We start from the raw sequence: 24,613 nt of genomic DNA, 5'->3' as shown, positions 1-24,613 counted from the left end.
CCCAATCCTCAGGTTTGCTGCTTTTTCTGGCCAAATTATATGTCCTCTCCTTGGATCTTATGCTATCCCTAATTTCCCTTATTAGCCACGGTTGAGTCACCTTTTTTGTTTTATTTTTATGCCAAGCAGGGATGAACAAATTCTGTAGTTTATCCATGTAATCTTTAAATGTTTGCCATTACCTATCCACCGTCAACCCTTTAAATAACGTTCCCCAATCCATCCTACCCAACTCACACCTCATACCATCATAGTTTCCTTTATTTAAATTTAGGACCCTAGTCTCTGAGTCAAATACTTCACTCTCCATCTTAATGAAGAATTCTATCATATTATGATCGCTCTGCCCCAAGGGGCCTCACACAACAAGATTGCTAATTAATCCTTTCTCATTACATAATACCCAGTCTAAGATTGCCTGATCTCTAGTTGGTTCCTCGACATATTGGTCCAGGAAACCATCCTGTATACACTCCAGGAATTCCTTCTCCACAGTACTGTTACTAATTTGGTTAGCCCAATCTATATGTAGATTAAAGTCACCCATGATAACTGCTGTGCCCTTATGGCACGCATCTCTAATTTCCCGTTTAATGCCATCCCCAACCTTAGCATTACTGTTTGTGGGTCTGTATAGAACTCCCATTAACGTTTTCTGCCCCTTGATATTTCTCAACTCTACCCATACAGATTCCACATCATCAGAGCTAATATCGTTCCTTACTATTGTGTTAATCTCCTCTTTAACCAGCAATGCTACCCCACCTCCTTTTCCTATTTGCCTGTCTTTCCTGAATATTGAATACCCCTGGATGTTGAGTTCCCAGCCTTGGTTACCCGGGAGCCATGTCTCTGTAATCCCAATCATATCATGTCCGTTTATATTTGTTTGCGCAGCTAATCCATCCGCCTTATTACGAATGCTCCTCGCATTAAGACATAAAGCCTTCAGGCTTGTTTTTTTTTAACACTCTTAGACCTTTTAGAATCATTATTTACTGTGTCAATGTTTGATTTAAACCCTTGATTTCTCTGACTGCCACTTTTGCTTTTCTCCTTCCTGTCTTTTGCTTCTATCCTCGTTTCCCTTTCCTCTGTCTCCCTGCACGGGTTCCCAACCCCTTGCCATTTTAGTTTAAACCCTCCCCCAGAGCACGAGCAAACACTCCCCTAAGGACATCAGTCCCGGTCCTGCCCAGGTGCAAACTGTCCAGTTTGTATTGGTCCGACCTCCCCCAGAACCGGTTCCAATGTCCCAGGAATTTGAATCCCTCCCCCTTGCACCATTCCTCTAGCCACGTATTCATCTGAAATATCCTTCTATTTCTACTCTGACTAGCATGTGGCACTGGTAGCAATCCTAAGATTACTACCTTTGAGGTCCTATTTTTTAATTTACCTCCTAACTCCGTATATTCAGCTCTTAGGACCTCATCCCGGTTTTTACCTATATCGTTGGTACCTATATGCACCACGACACCTGGCTGTTCACCCTCCCCCTCCAGAATGCCCTGCAGCCGCTCCGAGACATCCTTGACGCTTGCACCAGGGAGGCAACATACCATCCTGTTACTCACACTCTGCCAGCCTGCTCTCAGCATTCACTAATATATAGAGTGGCAATGAACTATTTCCCATGGACACTTCATACATGGTTAGAAATTTGAAGAAAAATTAATGAACAGAACGCAAATGGCCATGCACACTGGAAGACTTCACTTACCTGGTGATTGGCTGTTAGGGAGCCGGCTGTCCTGTACCATGTGATCCTGGGTTGCGGTTGACCTGTGACCTGGCAGTGTAACTCCAGCATTTCTCCCTCGGTGACTGAGGTGGGGGAGGGGTGAACCCTCACTGTAGGGGCGGTCCGTTGTGCTGTGGGGAGGGTGGAGAGCAGAATGAGACAAATAGATCAAAAGTGGACAATGCTGAGGCTGTTAGTTGTTGAGTCGCAGATATGTTTTTTGCGTTTATATTTACCACAATAGTTTGTGTAAATGTTTAATTATCTCAGTCGTCTTTGCATCTCGGGCGATGCACTGGGCAGAGCTCGTTGTGTGAAGAAATTTCACGTTTAACTGACTGTGTGTCAGCTTGGCTCGGCTGGTATCACTCTTGCCTCTGAGCCAGGCCTGTGACTAGGAACCCAACCACTGAGCTGACCTATGTTGATAGTTCAGTGCCATACTGAGGGAGCGTTGCATTGTCATTCTTGTATAACAGTGTCTTGTTGGTTACCTTCCAATCCACTGGCACCATCCCCAGATCCAGCCAACTTTGGAAGATTATAATTAATCTTCTTAGGCAGTCCCTCGGATCCGAAGATGACGTGCTTCCACATTAAAAATGAGTTCTCAGGTGACTGATGAGTCCAATGCGGGACCTACAGTCTCTGTCACAGGTGGGGCAGACGATGGTTGAAGGGGCGGGTGGGTGGGGTGCTTGGGTCGACGTGCGCTCCTTACGCTGTCTGTGCTTGGCTTCCGCTTGCTCCCGGCGAAGAGACTCGAGGTGTTCGGCGCCTTCCCGGATGCTTCTCCTCCACTTTGTACGGTCTTGGGCCAGGGATTCCCAGGTGTCGGTGGGGTTGTTGCACTTTTTCAAGGAGGCTTTGAGGGTGTCCTTGAAGCATTTCCTCTGCCCACTTGGGGTTCTCTTGCCGTGTCGGAGCTCCGAGTAGGGCGCTTGTTTTGGGAGTCTCGTATCGGGCATGCGGACGATGTGACCCGTCCATCGGAGCCGATCGAGCATGGTCAAAGCTTTGATGTTGGCCTGAGCGAGAACACTGATGTTGGTGCGCCTATCCTGCCAATGGATTTGCAGGATCTTGCGGAGGCAGCGTTGGTGGTACCTCTCCAGTGCTTTGAGGTGCCTGCTGTACATGGTCCATGTCTCTGAGGCATACAGGAGGGCGGGTATCCCTACTGCTCTGTAGACCATGAGCTTAGTGCCGGGTTTGAGGTCCTGGTCTTCAAACACTCTCTTCCTCAGGCGACCGAAGGCTGCACTGGCACACTGAAGGCAGTATTGGACTTCGTCATCGATGTCTGCCCTTGTTGACAGTAGGCTCCCGAGGTATGGAAAGTGGTCGACGTTGTCCAAGGCCTTGTCTTGGATTTTGATAATCGGGGGGCAGTACTGTGTGGCGGGGGCAGGTTGGTAGAGGACCTTTATCTTACGGATGTTTAGTGTAAGGCCCATGCTCTCGTACGCTTCGGTGAAGGTTTTAACGATGGTTTGGAGTTCGGCCTCAGAGTGTGCACAGACGCAAGCATCGTCTGCATACTGTAATTCGACGACAGAGGATGGGACGACCTTGGATCTGGACTGGAGGCGACGGAGGTTGAACAGTTTCCCGTTTGTTCTGTAAATTAGCTCCACTCTAGCGGGGAGCTTACTGAGGGTGAGATGGAGCATTGCAGCCAGGAAGATTGAGAAGAGCGTTGGTGCGATGACACAGCCTTGCTTGACCCCGGTCCGTACATGAAATGGGTCTGTGGTGGAACCGTTGGTCAGGATCACGGCTTGCATGTCGTCATGAAGCAGCGGAGGATGGTGACAAACTTTTGAGGGCAGCCAAATTTGAGGAGGACACTCCATAATCCCTCACGGTTGACAGTGTCAAAGGCCTTTGTGAGGTCAAAGAAGGCCATGTACAGTGGTTGGTGCTGTTCCCTGCATTTCTCTTGTAATTGGCGCGCAGTGAAGGTCATGTCCATTGTGCCCCTTAGTGGGCGGAATCCGCATTGCGACTCTGGGAGGAGCTCTTCGGCCACTGGGAGAAGGTAATTGAGGAGGATTCTTGCGATGACTTTCCCTGTGGCAGACAGCAGGGAAACTCCTCTGTAATTAACGCAATCGAACTTGTCACCTTTCTTGAAGATGGTCACAATTACGGCATCTCTGAGATCCCCTGGCATGGTCTCCTCCTTCCAGATAAGAGAAATTAGTTCATGAATTCGCGCCAATATTGCTTCTCCGCCATGCTTTAGCGCCTCGGCAGGGATTCCATCTGCTCCTGAGGCCTTGTTGTTCTTCAGTTGTCGGATGGCCTTTTCAACCTCATGCCGGGCTGGGGTTGTGCTGAGATGGTGGTGGGTAGCATGCTGCGGGATGGAGTTGAGGACACTCGCGTTGAAGACAGAGTCTCGGTTAAGGAGATCTTCGAAGTGCTCCTTCCAGCGGGCACTGACTGCATCCCTGTCTTTGATGAGTCCCTCTCCTTTGGAAGAATCACCCCCAATTTTGATACCAGGTTCTTTCACTATCCTTCAGTGGAAACCATTTGAATTTGGACAGGTTTCTGGTCTCCATCTGATTACAGAAGGTTTTTTTAAAGGGTGAGCTAATGACTCACTAAGTTTCTCCCTTCAGTTTTCCCTACACCTCTTGTATTGTCGACAATTTCTTCTTCACTCTGAAGACCGAAGCAAAATACTCTTTTAGTGCTTCTCCTATGTCCTTAACCTTTCCTGCACTACAACAGTGACTACACTTCAAAAGCAGTTCACTGGATAGAAAGCGATTTGGGATGTCCTGAGACTGTGAAAAGCACGATATAACTGCACGTTCTTTCTTTACTAATGTCACGGCCAAACCACCTTCTTTACCATCAGCAGGATTTCATTAAACTCCTCTTTGCCTTTCTGATTATTTTCTTTGTTCCTTTGTTGCTCTCAGTAACATTCCCAATCATTATCCCGGACACTGAGGATCATCTTCGCTCGTTGCCGAGACAGTGGGGTGGGGTGGGGGGGGGCGGGGGGAGAGGGGGGGGCGGGGGAGAGAGGGGGCGGGGGGAGAGAGGGGGCGGGGGGAGAGAGGGGGCGGGGGGAGAGAGGGGGCGGGGGGAGAGGGGGGGCGGGGGGAGAGAGGGGGCGGGGGGAGAGGGGGGGGCGGGGGGAGAGGGGGGGCGGGGGGAGAGGGGGGGCGGGGGGAGGGGGGGGCGGGGGGAGAGGGGGGGGCGGGGGGAGAGGGGGGGCGGGGGGAGAGGGGGGGCGGGGGGAGAGGGGGGGCGGGGGGAGAGGGGGGGCGGGGGGAGAGAGGGGGCGGGGGGAGAGAGGGGCCGGGGGGAGAGAGGGGCCGGGGGGAGAGAGGGGCCGGGGGGAGAGAGGGGCCGGGGGGAGAGAGGGGGCGGGGGGAGAGAGGGGGCGGGGGAGAGGGGGGGCGGGGGGGAGAGGGGGGGCGGGGGGAGAGGGGGGCGGGGGGAGAGGGGGGGCGGGGGGAGAGGGGGGGCGGGGGGAGAGGGGGGGGCGGGGGGAGGCGGGGAGAGAGGGGGCGGGGGGAGAGAGGGGGCGGGGGGAGAGAGGGGGCGGGGGGAGATTATAAGCATTTGGGAAGGTGGTTATTGTGGTGGGGCTGCAGCTGTTGAAGGGGAGGTGGAGGTTTGAGTGATGCTGAGAGGGGAGCATGTTACTGAGGCAGCAGACAGAGTGACAGCGGTCTGAACACCCCGACTTTCAGATACTGCGGAAGAGGTCCTCGTGGAACAGGAGATTTCCTTTTTCTGAGATGGATGAGAGATGCCTAACACAATAGCCAGCAGCAGTGGAGAGAGGTATTTTGACCTGGATACTGTATTTTACGTTTAGCAGTATTGATCGTCATTTGCCATTTGCATGCCCCGTTGCTTGTCCTGTGAGGTCAGCTTAGCTCATTGGATATTCCAGCCTCTGGGACAGAGAGTCCTTTATAAACATTGTAAAGAGTGACGGGGAGGAGAGACTCGGCCCACCACCTCCACAGAACTCGGCGAGACACCGTCTCTCAGACCGAGCTTTTTCCATTTATTGGCACCTTCTGTTTCCTACTGCCAAGCCGGTTTTTAATCTAACTGGCTACCTGCCATTGGCTCCATGAGCTGTGACCATCCTTGAAAGTCCCACATGTGGAATCATATCAAATGGCTTCTGGAATCCCAAGTGAGCAATATCCCTTGGATAGCGTCATGCTCCACTTCAGTTACCGCCCCAATAAATCAGGGCAGATTCGAGTGGTAGAACCAGTCGATGCTTTTCCTCGCGGTGATTATGCTTATGGACTCTGTTCCTTAGGGTACGAAATGTAAAATACATAAAGCTTTTAAAAATGTTCTCTCCTATTAATATTAGTTTTACTGATCTACAAGTCTGGCTCTTTCTTTCTATGATACTCATGTTATAAGGCTCCTTGATCTTGTTTCCCAATGTTGGAGGCCATTTAAGTTACACTTTTCAAACAACACAAGAAATCCTTGGCTTTCACTGCAGTCAAGACTAGGCAGGACAATAAAGCAAATAGCCATAAAAAGAGTAAACGATGGTGCAAATCAAATACTAAAAGGACGAGGGGTTACATACGGGATGACGTGGAAGTGACCGAGACGGAGAATTTGACCTCCTGCATTCCAAGGATGTTTTCAGCACGGCAGATGTAATCCCCGACGTCAGCGGGAGTCACGCGAAGGATGCGCAGCACAGGGCCCTGCACCTAGAGCATCAACAGGAAAAGCACAGCCTCCGTTACTCACACTCTGCCAGCCTGCTCTCAGCATTCACTAATATATAGAGTGGCAATTAACTATTTCCCATGGAAACTTCAGACATGGTTAGAAATTTGAAGAAAAATTAATGAACAGAACGCAAATGGCCATGCACACTGGAAGACCTCACCTACCTGGTGATTGGCTGTTAGGGAGCCGGCTGTCCTGTACCATGTGATCCTGGGTTGCGGTTGACCTGTGACCTGGCAGTGTAACTCCAGCATTTCTCCCTCGGTGACTGAGGTGGGGGAGGGGTGAACCCTCACTGTAGGGGCGGTCCGTTGTGCTGTGGGGAGGGTAGAGAGCAGAATGAGACAAATAGATCAAAAGTGGACAATACTGAGGCTGTTAGTTGTTGAGTCGCAGATATGTTTCTTGCGTTTATATTTACCACAATAGTTTGTGTAAATGTTTAATTATTTCAGTCGTCTTTGCATCTGTGACCTTCTGGGGCGATGCACTGGGCAGAGCTCTTTGTGCGAAGAAATTTCACGTTTAACTGACTGTGTGTCAGCTTGGCTCGGCTGGTATCACTCTTGCCTCTGAGCCAGGCCTGTGACTAGGAACCCAACCACAGAGATTACCTATGTTGATAGTTCAGTGCCATACTGAGGGAGCGTTGCATTGTCATTCTTGTATAACAGTGTCTTGTTGGTTACCTTCCAATCCACTGGCACCATCCCCAGATCCAGCCAACTTTGGAAGATTATAATGAGTCACCCCCAATTTTGATACCAGGTTCTTTCACTATCCTTCAGTGGAAACCAATTGAATTTGGACAAGTTTCTGGTTTCCATCTGATTACAGAAGGTTTTTTAAAGGGTGAGCTAATGACTCGCTAAGTTTCTCCCTTCAGTTTTCCCTACACCTCTTGTATTGTCGACAATTTCTTCTTCACTCTGAAGACCGAAGCAAAATACTCTTTTAGTGCTTCTCCTGTGTCCTTAACCTTTCCTGCACTACAACAGTGATTACACTTCAAAACCACTTCACTGGACAGAAAGCGCTTTGGGATGTCCTGAGATTGTGAAAAGCACGATATAACTGCACGTTCTTTCTTTACTAATGTCACGGCCAAACCACCTTCTTTACCATCAGCAGGATTTCATTAAACTCCTCTTTGCCTTTCTGATTATTTTCTTTGTTGCTCTCTGTAACATTCCCAATCATTATCCCAGACACTGAGGATCAGCTTCGCTCGTTGCCGAGACATTGGGGTGGGGGGAGAGACGGGGGGGCGGGCGGGGGCAGAGGGCCAGTGGGGGGGGGGGGGGGTGGGGGGGGAAAGAGGGCCAGCGGGTGGGAGAGCGGGCGGGTGGGGGGGGGGGGGGAGAGAGCGGGCGGAGAGGACGGGGCGGCAGAGGGAGGGCGGGGGCAGAGGGCAGGCGGGGGCAGTGGGCGGCTGGGGGAGCAGAGGGGGGGGGGGGGGGGGGGGGGAGTTGCCAGCTCTAAACGTGCCGATTATAAGCATTTGGGAAGGTGGTTATTGTGCTGGGGCTGCAGCTGTTGAAGGGGAGGTGGAGGTTTGAGTGATGGTGAGAGGGGAGCATGTTACTGACGCGGCAGACAGAGTGACAGCGGTCTGAACACCCCGAGTTTCAGATACTGTGGAAGAGGTCCTTGTGGAACAAGGAGATTTCCTTTTTCTGAGATGGATGAGAGATGCCTAACTAGGGTTGCAAAATTCTGGGAATTTTTAAAAGAGGAAACTTTCCATGGGAATTTTCGGGAATTTAGAGTTTTTTTGCACACTGATGGTTTTTGTCTCTGACCCTTATGTTATCTTTGTCGTCAAAATAGACATACTGTTCCATGCAAATAAAAACAGGCTTTCAAAACTTTATTTAGGTTATAATTTTGAACTTTATTGAACCCCCACAAAAAAGACCCATCTAAAATAAAATAAAAAGAGCGTCAGCTTATTTAGCCTGTAATTTGTCCTTATTTTGCCCCTTTGAGTCTTCTACTCATGAGTCTTCTGAGTCTTCTACTCCTCATTGCTCCTCCTGATTCTCTGACTCTGGCTCTGACGTGTCCATTTCCTCCTCTGTGTCAGTGTCTAGCTGTGTGGTGGACACTTCTGTATCTGGCTCAATAAGTTGTAGGTTCGCCCGGATAGCCACCAGTTTCTCCACTCTCGTTAGTCAGCCTGTTGTGCACCTTTGTATGCGTATTCCCAAAAAGTGACCAGTTTCGTTCAGAGGCCGCTGATGAAGGTGGGATTTGGAGTATCACCGATGCAATAGATGACAGGGCCTCAGATGCACAAAGTCCCTTCCACCAGGTATGTGCACTGATATGCTTGCATGATTCCCATATCCCATCCCCATTCCAAAGACCTTGCTTGGTAGAGAACTTTGCCAGACTTCCCAGAACTTTGCCCACATCCAGATTGAGATGGTGTGAGAGGGTAGAAATCACACTGTAAGCACTGTTGATCTGTTCTCCAGAAAGTATTGGTCTCCCAACATGCTTTGGGTCCAGCATGTATGCTGCAGCATGAATCGGCTTGACACAAAATTCTTGATGCGTCTGTATGAATTGAACAATTGCCTTCTCCTCTGCTTTGAGCAGCAAGGATGTGGGTAGGGCAATGCTGATTTGTTCTTTTAAATCAGTAAAAAGCCTGAGAACATCTGACAAGACAGCGTCATCTCCTTCAATCTGAGCAATTGCAGATGCTACTGGTGAGAGTAGTTTAAGGCTGCTAACCACTCTCTCCCAAAGCACATCATCCAGCAGTATTTTCTTGATGGTGGTTTCCATATCCCCAGACTGGGATATTGCCATTTCTTGCAGCGACTCCTTACCCTCCAGAAGGCTGTTGTACATTATAACAACACCACCCCATCTAGTGTTGTTGGGCAGCTTCAGTGTGGTGTTCTTGTTCTTTGTCATTTGCTTGGAGTTGTAGGTTGCTGCAACTACCTGTTTTCCCCTGACATACTTAACAACTTGCTTGGCTCTCTTGTACAGTGCTTCCATGGTTCTCAAACCCATGATGTCCTTGAGGAGCAGGTTAAGCCATGATGTCCTTGAGGAGCAGGTTAAGCCCATGAGCTGCGCACCCAATAGACGTAATATGAGGGTAGGCCTCCTCCACTTGAGCCCAAGCAGCCTTCATATTCGCAGCATTGTCAGTAACTACTGCAAAGACCTTTTGTGATCCAAGGTCGTTGATGACCGCTTTCAGCTCATCAGCAATGTATGTGCCTGTGTGTCTGTTGTCCTTCGTGTCTGTGCTCTTGAAGAACACTGGGAGAGGAGTGGAGACAGAAATCACAGAATCCCCACAGTGCAGATAGAGGCCATTTCGGCCCATCGAGCCTGCACCAACACATATCCCACCCGATCCCCGTAACCCCACGTATTTAATCCCACTAACACTAAGGGTCAATTTATCATAGCCAATTTTCCTAACCCGCACATGTAGTTTATGATGCCCTCCCCTCGTACATTTGACCACCCATCTGAGATAACTACACCACAGTCTGCCATCGCTATCGTTTCTTTGAGCTTTCCTTGGACTCTGTTATACTCAGCCTCCAGCAAATAAGTAGACAAAGCATGTCTGGTGGGAGGACAGTATGCAGGGTGAATAACATTGAAAAATCTCTTCCAGTACACATTGGCTGTGAGCATGAGGGGTGAGCCTGTTGCATATACAGCTCGAGCAAGGCACTCATCTGCATTCTTCTGGCTATGGTTATCCATTGTATCAAAGAACCTTCCAAGTGGGCCAGGAGTTGCTGATGATAAGGAGCCTGATGCTGAATGAGAACCATCATCTTCTTGAATGGAAGCAGAGGAACTCTGGGCTGACTGCTGCGAGCTTTGAGTGAAGTTGTTGCATTTGGATAAATGCTGCTGCATCTTTGTGGCATCCTTTACATATGGCTTTCTACAGTGTTTGCACATGTACACAGTCTTTCCATCTTTAATGCCTGGGATAAAATGCTTCCACACATCCGACAGTAAACGTGGCATTGTTCTATGCAGAGAAATAAAGGGCATTCATCTCTGTGTCGAACTGCGGTCGATCAGCACGATTGCAACAGGGTGAGTACATTTTTGCTGATGCTCCATGTGATGGAAGCATGACTTGTACACACACGACGCTACATCACCAATAGTGTATTATTTTGTATATTTTAAATTGAAGGACAACAGAGTTCAACAAGTAACTGGTTTATTTGGTATAAAGTCTGATTTACTTACTGCATCATCACAACATCAGCAGAAAACAAAATGACTTCCCTCAGGACCCCTAACCTGGATCTTAAAAAAACTATAGCAGTCTTACAGATGCCTGCAGGCCAATCACAATTCGATATGCAAATATTACAAATAGAGGGAGCTAATCGCTCATCCACTCATCCAACCAATCAGGACACATTTGTTCACAGTCACACACAAAACTTGTAATTATTAAAACAAGCCAAGTAAGAAGATAAACATTGATTAAGAAATTCCTTAATAATTAAGGTTCCATCTCTGTTAGTAATTTTAAGAGAGGACCTGTGGAAAAAAAACAATATTATGCTAGCATGTGCTTTTTTGGGCAAAATTCCCAAGCTAAACTTCCCGTGGAAAATTTCCAGAAATTTACCGGAAACTTTCCACCCCTTTGCAACCCTATGCCTAACAAAATAGCCAGCAGCAGTGGAGAGAGGTATTTTGACCTAGATACAGTATTTTACGTTTAGCAGTATTGATCTTCATTTGCCATTTGCATGCCCCATTGCTTGTCCTGTGAGGTCAGCTTAGCTAATTGGATATTCCAGCCTCTGAGACAGAGAATCCTTTATAAACATTGTAAAGAGTGATGGGAAGGAGAGACTCGGCCCACCACCTCCACAGAACTTGGCGAGACACCGTCTCTCAGACGGAGCTTTTTCCATTTATTGGCATCTTCTGTTTCCTACTGCCAAGCCGGTTTTTAATCGAACTGGCTACCTGCCATTGGCTCCATGAGCTGTGACCATCCTTGAAAGTCCCACATGTGGAATCATATCAAATGCCTTCTGGAAAATCAAGTAAGCAATATCCCTCGGATAGCGTCATGCTCCACTTCCGTTACTGCCTCAATAAATCAGGGCAGATTCGAGAGGTAGAACCAGTCGATGCTTTTACTCGCAGTGATTATGCTAATGGATGTAATTACCTTTAGGGTAGCACTGGAAACTTAAGAGCACATAAAACGCAAACATTTCCTCCCCTATAAATATACGGTTAATTAGCGTACAAGACTGCCTTCTATCCTCCTATAACACTCTCATGTTAGGAACATAGTTACAGGAGGAGGCCATTCAGCTCCTCGAGCCTGCTCCACCATTCAATTAGATCCTGGCTGATCTGCACCGAGCTCCATTTACCCGCTTTAGATCCATATCCCTCGATACCCTTACCTAATAAAATCTATCGATCTCAGTCTTGAAAGTTCCAACTGTCCCAGCATCCGCAGCCTTTTGGGGCAGAGAGTTCCAGATTTCCTCTACCCTTTGTGTGAAAAAGTGATTCCTGATTTCCCTCCTAAGTGGCCAGGCTCTAATGTTAAGATTGTGCCCCTTGTTCTTGATTCCCCCACCAGAGGAAATAGTTTATCTACATCTGCCCCATCAAATCCTTTTAACATTTTAAACACCTCGATCAGATCACCCTTCAATCTTCTAAACTCGAGGGAACACAAGCCCAGTCTGTGTAACCTGTCCTCATAATTTAACCCCTTTAGTCCTGGTATCATTCTGGTGAATCTGTCCAAAGATGTGCGGGTTAGGTTGATTGGCTATGATAAATTGACCCTTAGTGTTAGGGGGATTAAATACGTGGGGTTACGGGGATCGGGTGGGATATGTGTCGGTGCAGGCTCGATGGGCCGAAATGGCCTCTATCTGCACTGTGTGGTTTCTGTGATTTCTGTGAATCTGCGCTGTTCCCCCTCCAAGGCCGATATGTCTTTCCTGAGGGGCGGGGCCCAGAGCTGAACGCAGTGTCCAGATGGGGTCTGACCAGGGCTCTGTACAACTGACTGATAACGTTCTCTCGCCCCTTTGTAATCCAGCTCTCTTAAGATGAAGGCCAACATTCCATTAGCCTTTTGGATTGCTTTTTTTACCCTGTCTACTGGCTTTAAATGATTTGTGTATTTAATCTCCCAAATCACTTTGTTCCTCTACTGTTCCTAGTTTTTCACTATATAGAAAATACTCCGACTTATCTTTCTTCGGTCCAAAGTGGATGACATCACATTTCCCCACATTAAACTTCATCTGCCACAGTTTTGCCCACTCAGTTAATCTGTCTTTGTCCTTTTGAAGCTTCCTGCTCCCATCTGCACTGCTGCTTACTGTCCTTCCTAACTTCGTGTCATCTGCAAACTTGAATATATAACTCTCTATTCTTTCATCCAAGTCATTAGTAAATATGGGTTAAGGCCCCAGAACAGATCCCTGGGGAACAACATTTGTAATATCCTGCCAGTGAGTGCATACCCTTTACCCTTTACCCCCCACACTCTGTCTTCTACCTAGCAACCGATTTCCAACACAAGTCAAAAGGCTACCTCCAATTCAGAGCACTCTCATTTTTGCCAATAATCTTTTGTGTGGAACCTTCTCGAATGCCTGCTGGAAGTCCATATAGACGACACCCATAGTCACTCCCCTTCATCTACTTCATCAATGATCTCTTCAGAAAATTCAACTAGAATAGTCAGACATGACTTTACCTTAACGAAGTCATGCTGGCTCTCTGTGATTAGTCCATATTTGTTCAAGTGCTCAGTCACTCCATCCCTAATGACATGTTTCAATATCCTCTGCACAACTGACATTAAAAATGTTATAAAACTCTCTTGGTGATAAGGCTCCTAGATCTTATTTCCCAATATAATAGCAAAATACTGCGGATGCTGGAAATCTGAAATAACAACAGAAAATGCTGGAAATGCTCAGCAGGCCAGGCAGCATCCGTGGAGAGAGGAACAGACCTGAAACGTTAACTCTGTTTCTCTCTCCACGGATGCTGCCTGGCCTGCTGAGTATTTCCAGCATTTTCTGTTGTTATTTCTTGTTTCCCAATGTTGGAGACCCCATAAGTTACAAACCACTTTTCAAACAACACAAGAAATCCTTGGCTCCCAATTGTAGTCAAGACCGGGCGGAACAATAAAGCAAATAGCCATAAAAAGAGTAAACGATGGTGCAAATCAAATACTAAAAGAACGAGGGGTTACATACGGGATGACGTGGAAGTGACCGAGACGGAGAATTTGACCTCCCGCATTCCAAGGACGTTTTCAGCGCGGCAGATGTAATCTCCGATGTCAGCCGGAGTCATGTGAAGGATGCGCAGCACAGGGCCCTGCACCTAGAGCATCAACAGGAAAATCACAGCCTCCGTTACTCACACTCTCCCAGCCTGCTCTCAGCATTCACTAATATACTGACAACGACAACACATGAGCAGGAAAGTCTGACACTTGTTTATGCTCTTCTCTGACTGAGGAATGAAAGTCAGTGACCGGTGAGGGAAGATGCCCAGAGGTACATGTTGGGTAAGACTTGATTGTGGGTACAGCTGTGATGCCCCCCCTCCCTCCCCAAGTCAAAGAGCCTGTCCAGCCTCACACAAAGAATAACTTCTTGGGTGTAGTAGCGGTTTGATACGGAGGCTGGCTGTACCATCACCGTGCCAATGTTTGAGAGTTGGAGCTGGTTTGATTTGCTGCTTTCTAGGAAGCAATCTCTGCTTCAACAACAATGAGCTAAACTTTAGATCACACGATTATAATGTTCGGATAAAATAATTTCCCATAAGAGGAAAATCCAGGGTTGTTCCACCACCTTCACCTACCTGGTGATTGGCTGTTAGGGAGCCGGCTGCCCTGTACCATGTGACCCTGGGCTGTGGTTGACCTGTGACCTGGCAGTTTAACTCCAGCATTTGTCCCTCGGTGACTGAGGTGGGGGAGGGGTGAACCCTCACTGTAGGGGCGGTCCGTTGTGCTGTGGGGAGGGTGGAGAGCAGAAGAGGTTCTTAATGAGACAAACAGATCAAAATGTTATCATTGGCTGTATCCCAGATAAGTTTCTTGCAGTGAGAACATTCAACGCAACAATTAATATAAAATTGAAGAAGGAACAAATTGTTGAGCTATCTTGTAACTGGTTTTAAATAATGAACATTTTCTCATTTTAATGTTTTTCTAAATATATTGTGCCGACTGTGGTAAATATTAGTCCAGATGTGGCCTCATCACTGATCTGTGCCAAGGCAAGACATGCCATGGGTTTATAGTGAACTCTCCTTGTATTTGATGAGCTTTGATGATACTGGCTTGGAACCATCCAGATGTTCCCCTGTCTCTCACACACACGTTTCACATTTCCATTTTGAATCTGCCTTCCATTAAACTAATTAAATTCCATGTTGTTACTTAATCATCTTAATTAGTTCAGATAGTTCTGAGTTTTTTAAAATCTCCTTTATACCCACTTGTTCCACTCTCCCTGTGTTAGTTTGGGGATGATCTTAAATTTATGCCCACGAGTTACCGACTGACTGACCAGTTAAAATAATTTCTCCCGATTCACCTCTCAAAATTTTCAACACCCCTATCAGTTCTCCTCTTAACCTTCTGTTATAATGAAACAAGCCTGAGTTTCTCAAATGTCCTCTCATAACTAAAACTTTATTCCTGGGTGTTATCTTGGTGAACCCTCTTCTGCACCCTCTCTATGACCTTGACATCTTTCCCCAGATACAGTTCTAAGGCTTGAAGAGCTTTTAAAAGTATTTTCGCGAACCTCACTAATTTTGAACTCAATTTCCTTCAGCATTTTAACACCATTGTCTGGTTAAAAATTCATAACTGACAGAAGAACTACAACACCCCCTCTCCCATAAGAGCCTCAAGTTCCAGATCATTACAGGCCCATTCAACAACACCCAAAGTCTAAGTCTCCCAAGTGCAGTGACAGTGCCAATAATATCAAAGCAACTACTGTGCCAGCCTTAACAATAAAAGGGGTAGAAATGATCCAGTGATACTCAATAAGAATGAGTGGTTTACATACGGGTAACACCGGAGGTGACTGACACAGCGACTGCGACTTGCTGCATTCCAAGGTTGTTTTCAGCGTGGCAGATGTAATCCCCAGCATCAGCACGGGTGGCCTGCCGAATGCGTAGCACCGGGCCCTGCACCTACAAGATCAACCACAAAAATCACAGCATTGCAACCAATGCTCCCGTTCTTTTTTTTCGGGTGCGTTGCCCCCTTTAAGGGGCCGCGCGGCCCATTTGAAACGCTGCGCACGCGCGGTTAGTCCAATTGAAAAGCCGGTGAGCCAGCTGCGCGGGAGGTCCGCAGAGTCGCGCGGCCATGCAGCTTAAAGGGAACATTGATCACAACACCTTCTCACGCACCACTGCGTTGTTTTCAGCACTCAGACATAGACCCCCCCAGTACGGCACCACACTGCGCCTCGTCGGAGGGAACATCTGCACTTTTCCGTGACGTGAAGAAAAACATCAGTCAGGATTCCCTCTCCTGATTGCTGCCCAGTGACCCAGAAAGAGAAAGGATTGTCTTTCTATAGTGCCGTTCACAACCTCAGGGCATTCCAGAGCGCTTTACAACTAATGAGGTACTTTTGAAGTGTAGTCACCGTTGTAATTTAGGAAACGCAGCAGCCAATTTGCGCACAGCAAGCTCCCCCAAGCGATGAGATAAATGACCAGATCATCTGTGGTGGTGACGTTGTGATGTAAGAAAACTACTAGGCCCTTGGTCTGAGGATTAAACAAGGCTTTAATCAACTGTTCTTCAACATGGAGATCTAGTTGTGTCCTTCACTAGTTCCTGTTAAAGAATGTCCTGAGCAAGCTGGGCCCATGCCCGAATATTTATACTCTCCCTGGACAACGCCACCAGCAGGCCACCCAGTATTATTTCATAAGTCATTTCCCATGAATGACAAGGTTCATGTCACGTTGGTTGAGAGATAAATATTGGCCAGGACACCGAGGAGAACTCCCCTGCTCTTCTTCAAAGAGTGCTATGGGGAAAAGCTGAGGGTCCCACCCCCTCTCTCACCCCCAATCCAGAGATTATACTTCTTGCATCATCACAATTACGTACCTGGTGATTGGCTGTTAGGTAACCACTTGACCTGCGCCATGTTATCTCAGGCCGAGGATCCCCTGTCACTTGGCAGTATAACTCCAGCACTTCTCCCTCTGTTACTGAGGCGGGGGAGGGCTGAATTCGGACTATCGGTACAGATCCTTGCGCTGTGGCGAGAGTGGAGACAAGAAACAAACAGATCAAAATGTGGAACACAAATATTCTCCTGAAAACAAATACAGGGAAACATGATGAGAAAACACACGCGTACAGAATTCAATGAGCGATAAATCTGAGAAATTTCTATATAAAACAGACACTTAGTGAGTGCAGATACTGCAAATTAAATGGGCCATAATTATAGAAGGCGCTGCAAGAGCAAATGTATTTCAATTATTTATTTTAGATAACATTTTAAGGCAGTGCATAATTTCTAAATGAGCATTTTGATCATGGCACAAGTTTTGTTTATTATTTATGGGGTTAGGTTAGTGGTGAAGCACATTGTAGCTTGTGTTCAATCAAATGAGTTTGGTTGAATTCCAATAAAATCTTGAAAACTTTAATTTCGCAAATCAGTGCTTTAGGTTTCCAAATATTCAAAGGCCAAGATTCCAATTAATGTTTATGGAGAGAAACTGGTGGGAAGTGTAATGACAGCACATTATAGCTTATGTTCAATCTTATGATAAGTTACCGTAGACAGTTTCTATTGTAAATGTGAATGTAGGAATTTATAATGTGAAGTTGCTATGGGAGATCAACTAATCAGACATTAGACACATCGATGGGTTGCGCAGACCTGTTTTGAAGAGAAACCAGGGAAAGGGAAGGACATTTACTGAACTGATTATATTAGATTATAATATCACAATTGCAAAAGACAATCCTATTTCACGTTATGGAGAAACTCTTGCAGTGACTGTACTTGACGTAAACTTCCCCTTTAACAAGCACAAAGTCCCCAACACGGGGACAGAAAAAACCTACATGAAACTGTTGTTCTGTTTATGAACCTTGCATGAAACTATCTCTAGTGTGAAACTCCTTCTGAGGTGGAGGCAATGGACGGCAGTTAGTGTTTGCCAGTGTCTGTATTCGGACATTCCTGGCTGTTTGCCAGTTGAAGCGGGGTTTAGCTTTGCCCCCAGACAGATCAAATACCTGTCTAAAGGCGGCCGACTTCCCTGAGGTAACTTCTGCTCCCTTCCAAGTTTAATAAGCTGAAAAGACAACTCATTTGGTGTCAATGCGAGTCCTTCATTGCTGCAGTATGATTTGCTTTCTAGCTGGTTTTTAAGTCAAGGATTTGTTCAGGCAAGTTAAAAACATTGTCTCAAGTCTCAGCGACACTAAGCTTTTCAGTTGCACGCGAGCACCAGAATTGGCCAGACTGCCAGCTCCACTCAGCTAGCTGCTACTTGGCTAGTGGAAGACCCGCTGGATACATCGACTGCACCGATCTTCTCTGACTGGGCAACCCAGAATGGCAGGTCCTTTGAAGGCTACTTGTGGCCTGCTAGAAATGGAATATCTTCCCTCAGGCAGGAAATATCTGAAATGGCTTTTTTTTTTATTTTTTAAGTAGAATCCTTGAAGTTGGGACGAGGAGTAAGTTACACTGAAGATCAGAGGTGAGCACAATCGTGAGAGCAAGCTGGACTGGAGTCAATATTAGGCATCAGTGCAAACAAACTTAATACTTCTGGAAAACTGGCACCTACAGGTAAACACTGTGACTTCTATGCGACCTTCTGAGGAGCCAGCAGCATTGGTTCCCACACACAGGTAGACACCAGCCTGGGCAGCAGTGATCGAGGGGATAATGAGAGTCCCAATATCTGTCCGTTCAACCTTGGCCTGGAAAAAATTAAAAGCAATATACATCACATGGCATTAAGTTGGTACATTTGTACCAACCTATCATATATTTAGACACTTACATTTAGGTGCACTGCTCGTCAACCTTTTCTATTATAAATGCCTGTGTCCACATGAAAATGGCAACTGCCTATAAACAGCGCCTCCACTGGAGGGAGGGTGTATTTGCACCATGACAAGTTTACATAGACAGTTTCTGTTATAAATGTGGATGTAGGGATTTGTAATGGAAATGTAAAAATGACAACGTGCAAGTTGAAAATTAGGGACTGATTCAAGGTGTGTGTGTCAATTCTCTCCGGCCTCTAACCCGGCTTCACCTGAAGACTACACTTGGTCTTGACTCCCAGATTAGTGGTGGTGATTTCTTTTGCCATTTGTTTGGTTAGAAGAGCAATAGATCCATGCCTTTCCATGCAGGGGAAATGTCAATCATGTTTCTCATAGCAATGTATTTTTCCTGCAATAACAGCTCCTGCAAAACTCAGGAATTTGCCCAATAGATGTGGCGATGTCTGGGCAGAGTCCAATGTGACTGAAATACTTGTCCGGCAATTTCAAACATTTTGAACTTTGGTCCTTCTCCTGCTCACGTACCACTCATGACAAGAGAACAGCTTCACCCGTCTTCTGGCCTCTGCCAGTGCTACTCTGTGACGAGAAGTGGTGGTAAATTTGCCCTCTGTTACTTCTAACACCCTGTGGGGAAGAATCTTGTTTCTGCTCAGAATCACCTTCCACCCCTCCCAGCTCAGCAGATGGCATAAGAACGTAAGAAATAGGAGCAGGAGTCGGCCATTCGGCCCCTCGAGCCTGCTCCGCCATTCAATAAAATCACGACTGATCTACCTGAACTCCACCTTCCCCATATGCCCTGGATGTTGTAGGCGCAAATTCACATCTCGTCGTTTTGTAGGACAGCTCAATGGCAGAGCAACAAACAGCCACATTGTACAGAAGCATTGTTGCCTTGCAGTTCCGACAACAGATCGCAGTAGACTTGAACCTTTAGGTCCACACTTACAGTACCCACGATGGCAACAGGCAAATTCTGTTGTGATGCTTTCAACAACACTGGAACTGATCTGATCGGAGTCAGTATGATCTTCGGATGTGAGAACCTACCATTTTCATTTACAATTCGTTCTCCCCAATAATGGCAAAAACGGCATGAGATATTCAGCATCATAACACACATATTGTACTCTACTCACAAGCTTTTAATCACCTGGCCTAATGTCTCCTTCTGCGGCTTGGTGTCTAATTCTGTTTGATAATCGCCCCAGTGAAGCACCTTGGGACGTGTTACTACATTAAAGGCGCTATATAAATGCAAGTTGTTGTTGAACAGCTCACTTCTGTCTGCTACCTTCATTGAGGCGTCAAGCAGGATCGTGTGTAGAGTTTTACTGCACACTGACTGGGACTTGATGCAATCTGCTGTATAAAGATCCCGTATAACAATCAGAACTCTTTTATCCCATCATCTTTCACTTATTGGCAGCTGTGACGAGCATGGACTGCCACAGCGCAGCAGATTTATTCAGTAACAGGCAGTCCTTTCAACCTCCGGCGTCAAAGTGTCACATACTTTGGTAAAATAAAACAGAGCAAAATATTTCAAAAGCTGCAAATGGCAGTTAGCACTCCAATGTTAATGGGTTAATTCAGGTTATATGTTTAACCTGCACTATTGCACCAGCCACCAGGGGGTGCACTTTGCTAAGGGCTCAAACACCAAGTCAAGGATTTTCAGAGCAGCTGTTGGAAGTTGCTGAGCATCAGATAACCCTGGGCCTGGATACAAGCAGTCACCATTTTAAAATGTCCCAGCCTCTTCCCCTATTTTTGTAAATTTATTTTCATTCCAGCTCTGTTCCCTCAGCCTTGCAATGTGGATGCAGCCAGATTGTTCCCGGCCATCTGCAAAGGTAGGTCTTGGAAGTTCTAGAAAGAATTATATCGCACTTTTCATGACCTCAGGATATGTCAAAGTGCTAAGTCGAGTCATACAGACCAGGCACACCTCAGACTCAATGCCTGGCCTATGCTGAGTTAGCTGGTCTCGGCGGCGATGACAGTTGGCCTCAGTACCCCGGGCTGGGGCCAGGATCGCGGCTTCTGATCATCAGCCAGTCACCCCTGCTGGAAATGTGTGTGTGGACGTAGGTGAGGGCAGGATTGGCTTGGCTCTGCTGTGATGCCCCCAAGAAAGACCAGCCTGTGGACAGTCACAGCTTGGACCACATGTTGACCCATGAGAAGTTGGCCCAGCAAAGAGTCGAAGAGAGCAGGAGGGGCTTTGAGAAGATTTTGTTTAAACGAGTGGAGAAAGGTGGCGAGGATTGTTGAGGGAGTTCGAGAGAGTAGGACCCAGGCAGCTGAAGGCTGGGACAAAGAGGAGGGAAGAGGTATGAGTAGTGGGGTCAGAGGAAGAGTGAGTTCGGGACGGGTTGGAGGAGTTTGCAGAGATAGGGTGCGGTGAGGCCGTGGAGGGATTAACAAATGTGGATAGGCATTAAATGCAAGGGGGGCATGGGGAGCCAGTGTAAACTGGGGTAATGGGAGAGTGGGACTTTCGGTGGGATTGAATATGGGTAGATGAGTTTATGGAGGTTTGGGAATGGGAGACGAGCAAGGAGTACGTTTGAGCCGTTATGCTCGGAGATGACAAAGCCTTGTGTGAGGGGTTCAGCAGCGGAACAGTTGAAGCGGGGTGGATGTGAGAAATGTTGCAGAGGTGGAAGTAAGAAATCTTGACGACAGATGGAATATGGGGGTTAAAGCTGAGCTCAGGGGCGAAGAGGACACCAAGATTACAAACCATCCGAACAAAACATGATTGTGAGCCGGGCAACTTTAAAGGTCGGGGCCACGGGGGCGTCGCTATATAAATACAAGTTGATGTTGTTGCTGATAGTTAGGATGGGCTTGTCCTCAAAGAATGCTAGTTCTTTGGTCACCAATGCGATGGATTAGTTGTAAAACAGGGACAACTGTGATGATCTGCTGGAGCTACCGTAGAAACAGCACAACGTGTCACCGTGCTCAATCTCATAACTAGAAAGAAAGAACTTATTATAAATGCACCTCAGCATGTCCCAGAGTACAGCACATTGAATGAATGAATGGTTTTTGTGGTACTGTTGCTTTGCAGGCAAACACGGCAGCTAATTTGCGCACAGCAAGGCCCCACAAACCCCAGACAAGATGAATGACCTGTTGACCTGGTTTTGGTGTTGCTGGTTGAGGAGGAGTGTTGGGCACAACTGTAAAATTGGGCCAGTTTTGTGTTGTGGGGAAAGGCTCCTTTTTAAGCTCTGTACTTCTGTTAAATTCTTTACCGCTCTCTGTGGCTTACACCTGCCACAGTGTGCTTTGAACATTCACCATAGAAAGTTCCTAACATTAGATTCACCATTCGGCAAAGATCGAGCGGTTTCCCTGGGGTTGCTGACTGATTTTGTTTTGTAACAGCTGCCTGCCAAGCCCAGAGAGCAACTCGTCCTTGGAGACCAGGAACTGGAAGAGCAAAGTGATTGGGGAGTCCAAGTACACAAATCACTAAAAGCTAGTAGACAGGGTACAAAGGGCAATCCAAAGAGTTGATGGAATCTCAAGGGAGCCGGACAAAGAGGAGGAAGTTATGCTTCAGCTGTACAGAGCCTTGGTCAGAACCCATCTGGACACTGCGTACAGTCCTGGGCCCCGTATCTCAGGAAGGATATACTGGCCTCGGAGGGGGGGCAGCGCAGATTCACCAGAGTGATACCCGGGGGCTAAAAGGGTTAAATTATGAGGACAGGCTGCACAGACTTTGCTTCTATTCCCTCGAGTATAGAAAATTGAGGGCTGTTTAAAGGATTTAATAGGGCAGCTCCGGAGAAACTATTTCCTCTGGAGGGTGAGTCCAGAACAAAGGGGCACAATCTTTAAATTAGAGCCAGATCGTTCAGGAGTGACACCGGGAAGCACTTTCACACAAAGGGTAGTGGAAATCGCGAACTCACTGCCCCCAACAGGCCGTGGGTGCTGGGGCTCAATTGGAGTTTTCAAAACGGAGACTGATACGATTTTTGTTAGGTAAGGACCGCAAGAGATATCGAGCAAAGGCGGATAAATGGAGTTCCGGTAGATCAGCCATGATCCGATTGAATGGTGGAACAGGTCTGAGGGGCTGAACGGCCTCCTCCTGTTCCTGTGTAACAGGTCTGAGGGGCTGAATGGCCTCCTCCTGTTCCTGTGTAACAGGTCTGAGGGGCTGAATGGTCTCCTCCTGTTCCTGTGTAACAGGTCTGAGGGGCTGAATGGCCTCCTCCTGTTCCTGTGTAACAGGTCTGAGGGGCTGAATGGCCTCCTCCTGTTCCTGTGTAACAGGTCTGAGGGGCTGAATGGCCTCCTCCTGTTGCTGTGTAACAGGTCTGAGGGGCTGAATGGCCTCCTCCTGTTCCTGCGTAACAGGTCTGAGGGGCTGAACGGCCTCCTCCTATTCCTGTGTAACAGGTCTGAGGGGCTGACGGTCTCCTCCTGTTCCTGTGTAACAGGTCTGAGGGGCTGAATGGTCTCCTCCTGTTCCTGTGTAACAGGTCTGAGGGGCTGAATGGCCGCCTCCTGTTCCTGTGTAACAGGTCTGAGGGGCTGAATGGTCTCCTCCTGTTCCTGTGTAACAGGTCTGAGGGGCTGAACGGCCTCCTCCTGTTCCTGTGTAACAGGTCTGAGGGGCTGAATGGCCTCTTCCCCATCCTGTGTAACAGGTCTGAGGGGCTGAATGGTCTCCTCCTGTTCCTGTGTAACAGGTCTGAGGGGCTGAACGGCCTCCTCCTGTTCCTGTGTAACAGGTCTGAGAGGCTGAATGGCCTCCTCCTGTTCCTGTGTTCCCCCATGTTCTGAGTGAGTGAGGTCGATATTATTTGTGAAAAGCAGCCACCTCCGAGAACCCTGCCTCAGAAACAGTCGTCAGAAACAGCTGATGTGCTGGTCAGGCATAAAGGATTGTCGGATCACGAGAGCTGGGACCTGCTGGGATCGAGTGCAGCGCCACTCTAGGCCTGCGGCTGCTGGAGGTGTGAGTGGGAGATCGGCCTGAGCTTTCGTCAGGTATCACTGAGGTAATGCCGATTGCCCGGCTCCGCCCTGCCTCAGCTCATCCGCTGCTGAAACCCTCACCCATGCCTTTGTTACCTCTAGACTTGACTATTCCAACGCACTCCTGGCCGGCCTCCCACGTTCCACCCTCCGTAAACTTCAGCTCATCCAAAACTCGGCTGCCCGTGTCCTAACTCGCACCAAGTCCCGTTCACCCATCACCCCTGTGCTCGCTGCCCGTGTCCTAACTCGCACCCAGTCCCATTCGCCCATCACCCCCTGTGCTTGCTGCCCGTGTCCTAACTCGCACCAAGTCCCGTTCACCCATCACCCCTGTGCTCGCTGCCCGTGTCCTAACTTGTACCAAGTCCCGTTCGCCCATCACCCCCTGTGCTCGCTGACCTACATTGGCTCCCGGTTAAGCAACACCTCGATTTCAAAATTCTCATCCTTGTTTTCAAATCCCTCCATGGGCTCGCCCCTCCCTATCTCTGTAATCTCCTCCAGCCCCACACCCGCCCCCCCCCCCCCGAGAATTCTGCGCTCCTCTAATTCTGGCCTCTTGAACATCCCTGATTATAATCGCTCCACCATTGATGGCCGTGCCTTCTGCTGCCTGGGTCCAAAGCTCTGGAATTCCCTGCCTGAACCTCTCCGCCTCGCTACCTCTCTTTCCTCCTTTAAGACGCTCCTTAAAACCTCCCTCTTTGACCAAGCTTTTGGTCACCTGCCCTAATTTATCCTTATGTGGCTCGGTGTCAAATTTATTTTGTCTTTTAATTCTCCTGTGAAGCGCCCTGGGACATTTTACTGCGTTAAAGGCGCTATATAAATCCAAGTTGTTGTTGTCGTCTTCATTTGCTGGAATGTGATTGGTCGCTACTTAACCAATCACGAAGAAGAGACAAATTACTCTAAAGGCACTAAAAATATTAAGTTGATAAAACACAACTTCTAAAACAGCTCGAGAGATCAGAAGTCATCCAATTCTGCTAAAA

At 47.7% G+C, this 24,613-nt stretch overlaps 1 protein-coding gene across 12 annotated transcripts in view; it reads right to left on the bottom strand.

Annotated features, from left to right (window-relative positions):
• hspg2 (heparan sulfate proteoglycan 2) overlaps positions 1-24,613 on the bottom strand; it is a 647,132-nt gene that overhangs the window by 145,380 nt on the left and 477,139 nt on the right. For all 12 annotated transcript variants that reach the window (XM_085966756.1, XM_085966759.1, XM_085966758.1 and 9 more), the window contains 8 exons: positions 18,374-18,509; positions 16,665-16,816; positions 15,598-15,727; positions 14,375-14,526; positions 13,759-13,888; positions 6,655-6,806; positions 6,339-6,468; positions 1,724-1,875 (listed from right to left, as the gene is read on the bottom strand). In XM_085966756.1, the coding sequence (XP_085822882.1) occupies positions 1,724-1,875; positions 6,339-6,468; positions 6,655-6,806; positions 13,759-13,888; positions 14,375-14,526; positions 15,598-15,727; positions 16,665-16,816; positions 18,374-18,509 (1,134 nt within the window). The remainder of the gene's footprint in view (positions 1-1,723; positions 1,876-6,338; positions 6,469-6,654; positions 6,807-13,758; positions 13,889-14,374; positions 14,527-15,597; positions 15,728-16,664; positions 16,817-18,373; positions 18,510-24,613) is intronic.

Source organism: Somniosus microcephalus, chromosome 25 (genome assembly GCF_052327205.1).
Source record: "Somniosus microcephalus isolate GS21.2 chromosome 25, FLI_Smic_1.0, whole genome shotgun sequence".
NCBI classification, from domain to species: Eukaryota; Metazoa; Chordata; class Chondrichthyes; order Squaliformes; family Somniosidae; genus Somniosus; species Somniosus microcephalus.
Note: the sequence above shows the minus strand (reverse complement) of the source record. Positions and strands in the feature narration are given on the sequence as shown.